The following is a 6,873-nucleotide window of genomic DNA, read 5'->3' as shown; positions in this document are numbered from 1 at the left end:
GGGGCTGCTCAGCAACCAGACAATGGAATGTGAAGAGGTTATCTGCCTGTTCTGTCTCGTTTAGATAGTCTTACTTATGCCAAAATCACAAATAAAACAACATCAATTTTTTTACATACTGACATTCAATGAAAGTAATACTGAAATTTAAAGTATATTTTTATTTTGAGAATTTTGAAAATGGGGACATTCACCAAAAGTAAAAAAATCGGAAATAACCCCGGACGCCCGTGAAGGGTTAACAAAATGAAAGGGAACGTGCAAACTGTGCGTTATCAAAAGTCACCGGGTGGAACATCGATGTGTTGCTTATTGACATATGATTGGCCATTCACCGCATCGATGAGTTTTAGTCCTTACCCCATGTAATGGTGACGTCGGCCCAGAGACGGAGGCGGAGAAGAGCTACGTTTATTGCTGCATGCTCCGATTCATTCGACCGGAGTGAAGTCGGGCAGCAAGCTCTAGTGTTTGAGGCGAGAAAAAAATAAAAAAACATGGCAGGTTACCTGAAGGGCCTCAGCTCTCTCACTAGGTCCGCCGCCACTCTTTCCAAAACCCCCGCCGTTCTTGCTCCAGCTTCTTGCCAGAGTTTGCAACAGAGGAACTGTGAGTTTTCCGCTTCCACAATTGTCTATAGATGTGCCAATAAAGCCGCATTAAGCGGCGCTTTAACACCGGTTAATGCTTATCTGAGACGATGGGCTTTTAAATTGAAATCTCCCTGCCACATGCTTGTATCGGAAAACGCCGGCTGCAGACTGTTGTGTTTCTTCTCAGTTCGCCAGCTTGCATGTTTCCATCTCTTCGCGGCTTCAGTAGCGCCTCAGCACAGTGTTATTTTCGCGGTGACGTTGTACGTGCAGCGGGAATCGCTCGGCAGCATTAGCAGAAGTCGCGCTCCTTTGTTCGCGTATACGATGTCTTTTAAAAAAGGAGCAACATAAAACGACTGCTGCATTTAAACCATTAAACCAAACCGTTATCGTTTCTTAAAGGCAAACCCTGTCTTATTAACATCATTGCACGTTTGAACAATTTGACGGCTTTGTAAGAGTCATTTGAGTGTATTTTTGGCGAGTGAATCCCCTGGATGGGTTGCACACAAGGACTGCGGACTTATGAAACCATTCGCGCTTAAAATACTGCTGCAAATGTAATTATAAACATGCAACCGAACAGCTCTGTGATGTAAAATAATTCGGTAACCAGTTATTTGAGTCTTCATGTGGGGTTTTGTCTGTGTTTTGCTTGTACTGCGTTATGAAATCATTTCAAGGTCAGCCGGCCTGGTCGGTACTCTTATTTGACCATTGATGAGTGCAGATCATGACAATTAAGATGTAAATGACCAACAAGCACATTATCTGATTTCTTAAGCATGATATTTGACTACTAAACCATAGCACATTTTTTCACCCTAGTTTTATATGCCCTACTTGTTATGGAGGCTGCATTGATTTAAATGGCCTGTTTGATGCAGCAACTGTACTAACGTTTGGACTTACTGATAGATTAAGGGTTGCCTTCTGAAACGTGTATCTTAGGGTGTTACTTTGAAACAAGGGACAACTGAAAAGCAGGACCTCAGGCACAGCTGTGAATGAATTGGTGTCATGTCCTGACACTAGCTGCTCCTCTGTGTTAGGTAATCAGTTGTCATGGAGGATTGTCCAAATGTAGGTGGTTTACTTGGCGTACACCAGCCCTCGTGTCCTCCGGGTCACCTTTACTCTGAATGGGCTGGTTCTAATTAACACCAGGACTCATGCATCACATCCGAATGACTGTATGTGATGATAGAACCAACCTTTTGCACTTGAGGCATACCACATTAAAACATTCGTATTGCCAAGTTTATTAGAAGGCGTGAGATTTGGCACGGAATGGTTGTGTTAGAATGCCTCGTTCCCTAAGGCATTTTGGGTGATTATGGGTCTTTCATTGAGTTTATAATATAGGTGAAGTGTCATCCACAGTTTATGCAATGCATAGCGGTCTTGTATCAAGAAGTTGTCTTGCATTTCAGGTTGTCTTTATTAACATCAGTTCAGGCACAATGCCAAGCACACTTGCATGTTCTCTCTCATTAAAGTCACAAGGTTGGATTTGACTTTTGCCAAGAGGTGTTATGGGTTGTATAAGGAGAGGCGAGTAGCCAACACTTGTCATTTATTAACCTTTGTGACATTTTCTGAAACTTAACTTGATCTAATTTATTTACACTCTAAAAAATGCTGGGTTATTTTTTTTAACCCAAATGCTGGGTTCAGATTGTTGGGTCATTTTATTGGGTTAATTTTAATATTGTTTTACCCAGGTGCTGGGTCATTTTTACAGTCAATACAAATGATGTACCCCCCCACATACCCAGCGCTGGGTCAGTGTAACCCAATGTTGGGTAGTCTGTGACAAACTGGTTAAAACTGGATACGTTTGTCAGTGGTCATTTTGTGTTCTGTCCTAACTCCTAAGAGAAACTTGACTGACGGGAAACTTCCTGAATGGAATTAAGGTATCTATTATTGTATTCCTATCAAATTATTTCTGTATAAATAGGAAAACTTCTGTAGTCTAACATATTTCCTTTTTTTTGTTTAAATATACATCCCAGCTAACATCTGCTTGGAACTCTAGCCTTCTACAAACGCAGCATTCACTGGATCTACACTCAAAGTGAACGTCGCACCGGTGCCACCACGGAAGTTTCACCTCCAGTCAAAATAATGCTCGACCAGGGCTGAAACACAACGCTACTTCACTGTTATATGTAACAAAGTTTCTGTGCGCTCCACTGACTACAACAGGAGTGCTATTGATCTAGTGCGCCATTTTTGCAGCTGTGGTCGCGCTATGTGTTTGACGGGTTGAAACTTAAATGTCGGACAGACAAGATGGCACGAGGTAAAGCTGTTTTTGATGTAACTTTTTAAACATGAATATAAGATAAGTAATGAATATGTCATTTAATAAACGGGAACAGCCTACTGATAGCAGTTTTCTTCCCACAGATTCCCATTGGCTGCTCCTGTCACATCCTAATATCTTTACTGAATGTTTTTGAAGATTTCATGATTGTAAAAGACTGACTTGACATTAAACAAAAAATATTCTATGTGAACTGTTCTTGTCCTATATAAAACAGATTTTAAATTAAATTTTTGTTATTTAAAATGAAAAACCTTTAATAGGTTGACTGACCCAGCACTGTCAAAAAACAACCCAGTAAATGGGTTAATGTATAAAACCCAACTAGCTGGGTCAAAATAACCCAGCATGTGTTCTGTCTAATATTTACCCAGTGCTGGGTTGCCAAATAACCCAGAATTGGTTGTTTTTAACCCAGCATTTTTTAGAGTGTATATTCATGCCTGAATTTATAATTTCTTCATATTTATATGTATGTGATATGCAGTCATATTATATATCATGTATTAAAAAAATATACAAATAAAAAACTATTTTGGGGGGTGAAATTATGTTTTATAAATGAAAGATTTTTCACTATCAAGAGAAGCATCTGAACATCTACTTTTGTCAACCCAGCTGGTTAGTCATTTCACATATTTATTTTAGTAACTCCATGGCATCTTTGTAAAATCGAATCTAATTTAAGCCACTTTCTCTCCGGGTCACTCTTGAGCAACTTTTGTAGGTCATCAGTTGGAAAGAGTATAAGAACATTTGCCCAATTGATTTGTGAGGACTCCATGTGAACATGCTCACCTCATGGATTTTTTTTAACTACTGACCTTCAAGTGTGGAGCACAAGTGTATGCTTATGTTTGCAAATGTCCTTGACAACTGAAAATCAGAGGATCATTTGGGAGGGATTGCTTGCGATATGATATGCTGACCACATGCTTTGTGTAGAGGCTTAGATACACGTGGGTTGACTTGGCCTTTTCCTTTAGTTATAAGGCTAAAAAGGAATAGTTTGCAAACAAATTCTATCATCTACTCATTGTGGATTTGGAATGATTTAAGTGTGTAAATGACACATTTTTAAATAAACTATTTCTTGGTCGCACCGCCAGTTTAGTTGGAGGTACAGAAATTAAATACTGTGGTTCTAGAAGCCATGGTGCAGAACACGTAACAAGAATTAAATATTTTTTAACTAAATACTTACACTACTGCTAAAAGGTTTGAGGTCAGTATGCATGTTTATTATTTAGTTGAAAAAAATCAAAAGTGAGAGTAAAGACATTTATGATGTTGTGAAATACTTCCATTTCAAATAAATGCTGTGCTTTTGAACTTTCTGTTTATCAAAAATTCCTGAAAAAAAGTATAACATATCCACAAAAATATTAAGCAGCACAACTGCTTTCAACATTGATAATAGTAAGAAATGTTTCTTGGGCCCCAAATCAGCATATTAGAATGATTTCTGAAGGATCATGTGACACTGAAGACGCGTAATGATGCTAATAAACTCAGTTTTGCAACCACAGGAATAAATTGATAATGGAAACAAAAAAATTTGGGACACCTAAGCTCCAAAAAGACAAAAATGTTATCACACAGGTGACATTTCGAGCATGCAGGCTCTTCACCAGACTGACAAATTTAATTTAGGTTAATCATTATTGCATTAAAAGTAAATAGTAGTTTGGAAGCTACTATTTGTGTTTAAACGTGTTTAGAAAAGGTTCTTAAAATAGGTAATGTGGCACCAGCTGGATTCTAGTGCAATGCCAGAGTATCATCCATTGTACAGTAGTGTAGGAGTAAAGTGGCAGTGTGCTATTTTATGCTCAATACATGTGAAGCATGTTATTTGATCACATTCAATTGCCAATAAGAATAGGCCTAACTCAAGGCCATTGGATTGTAGATCACATGATCTTGTTCAGCATTCTTTGCAGATTCTCTATTTCCCATTGGATGAGATTTCAGAGAAAGTTAGAGGAAACATGAGCTATCTGCAGTCCATCATGGCACGTTAGTTCATGCCGCAGCTCGGCATAAATGTATTGTTCATGGGAGGAATCGTTCGCTGTGCAGATGGCTGCAGTGTTGTTAGAAACAGGGCATTGAAGCATGCTTACATAATCCTGCCCATATACTCATCCTCCCCCTTTAGCACGCTGTCCCATCGCTTTTGACTAGTGAGAGGATTCTTTTCCCCAGGATTCCCTGTTTATGTAATTTTTTTGTATATGAACCAAGTCAGGTTTCACGTGAAAGGCCTTACCCATAATGCACTTTTGGTTGACAGCTGTGCTAAGCGGTAACTCTATCTGAAAGATGTTTTTTTTCTGCCCCTTCTTTAGCTTAGTGTTGGTGATATCTTGGATTTGCTGAAATACTCTAATTTATCTTTTATATAAGGCTCTTGCATTAGTATGTGTTGCATAAAACATGTCTTTATATGTCATGCTGCGATTCAACTTGATTGAAATGTTCACAGGGTCTGAACTTTGACTTGATGTACGTGACCTGTGGCTGCTGAAATAGATTGAAGATGTAGTTTATAAAGTGTTACATCAGTGGTGTATGGTAAATGTGTTACCCTCAGTGCTTATAAAGGTGATTATGCCAAGCTTTATTGACAGCATCTTGTCTTTTATGAACTCTTTTACTGTTTTTGACAGCTTTGCTGACTAGATAGATGGAGTGGCTCTCTAGCAGGAGCAGGAACTTGGCAAGTGTAACGAAGTCACTTTATTCCCTCCATGCCTCCCCCTCCTTCCTCTGCTTTGTCCCCACTGAGAGAAGGGGAGAGTGAGATGACCTCTACTTGCTTGCTTGCTTTAGTGGAAAGCAGTGGCATAAAAAAAGTGTTTGAAACCCTAAAGAAGACATTTAATACATGAAATTGCTGCAAATAGGTCCTTTTAGCAGCAAGCAGGAGTGGGTGGTATAAGTAATTTATCTGTATCATTCTCATGGTTTGGAAACTCCTTAGGTAAAGTGGGGTTTTGGACAATAACTGCATAAATCCTTATCATTTTGTGATGACTTTGCATTGATAATGGACAACACAACCTATAATAAAACAAAAACTAATGAATTCAGGACATAGAAAAATACTAGAACTATTTATAAAGCATCTCTAAACTGTGTTCTAATTTGTCTGTTATCTATTAACCTTAATTGGCAATCAGCCAGTAAAGCTTTAAAAGTGTGCTAACACAATAATCTTTAATAATGCAACCTGGGCCAGTTTAATCCAGTAATCAGGCATTACAGCTGCCAAAGGCGGCAATGTCTTGCTGTCAAATGTTTAGATTGCCATTATTATGAATTGCAGTTCTTCAATGATAATTGCAAGTTACTTCAATGGATTTATGCCAAGAAATGATAAAAGCTTATTATCATATTGTCCAAAACTTTGCCTAGGGTGTTTTTGAAGTTTTAAAGGGCACTACATACAGTATGTGAAATAACCATGTGCTAATGCCTTTTTTTCCTCCCCTTTTTTGTGACACTAGAGTTGAGATGGTGTATACAGTTGTACTGTCAAGCCCTAACAAGAAGTAAGAAAACCACAGTGCAAACTGTGTTGTAAATATACATATCAAGAAATTATATAGTTCATAAGAAGGTCAACAGCAGATTGCATGTTTTTTTTACGCTACTGTTCAAAAGTTTGTGGTTGGTAGTTTTTAAAAAAAAATTTTTTTTTTGAGAGGTCTCTTATGCTCACTAAGTCTGTATTTATTTGATACACAAAAAAACAAAACAACAACAACAAACAGTTAAACCGTAATGTTGTGAAATATTTTTCAAATTTAAAATAGCTTTACTATTTTAATATATTATAAAAAGTAATGTATTCCTGTGATGGCAAAGATTAATTTTTAGCAGCCATTACGCCAGTCTTCAGTGTCACATGATCCTTTAGAAATCATTCTAAAATGCTGG

General features: G+C 38.0%; 1 protein-coding gene and 1 long non-coding RNA gene across 2 annotated transcripts in view; both read left to right on the top strand.

Moving 5' to 3' along the window:
• Positions 1-372: 372 nt before the first annotated feature.
• Positions 373-6,873, top strand: part of LOC107715227 (isocitrate dehydrogenase [NADP], mitochondrial-like) — a 23,930-nt gene continuing 17,429 nt past the window's right edge. The window contains exon 1 of the mRNA XM_016521308.1: positions 373-609. Within this exon, the coding sequence (XP_016376794.1) occupies positions 498-609 (112 nt within the window). The 5' untranslated portion in view covers positions 373-497. The remainder of the gene's footprint in view (positions 610-6,873) is intronic.
• LOC107715228 (uncharacterized) lies at positions 616-3,316 on the top strand. The gene is made up of 4 exons (XR_001637077.1): positions 616-1,156; positions 2,321-2,515; positions 2,615-2,904; positions 3,012-3,316. It is a non-coding gene; the product is annotated as an uncharacterized LOC107715228 (long non-coding RNA).

Source organism: Sinocyclocheilus rhinocerous, unplaced genomic scaffold, assembly GCF_001515625.1.
Source record: "Sinocyclocheilus rhinocerous isolate Xijiao unplaced genomic scaffold, SAMN03320098_v1.1 scaffold659, whole genome shotgun sequence".
Classification (NCBI taxonomy): domain Eukaryota; kingdom Metazoa; phylum Chordata; class Actinopteri; order Cypriniformes; family Cyprinidae; genus Sinocyclocheilus; species Sinocyclocheilus rhinocerous.
Note: the sequence above shows the minus strand (reverse complement) of the source record. Positions and strands in the feature narration are given on the sequence as shown.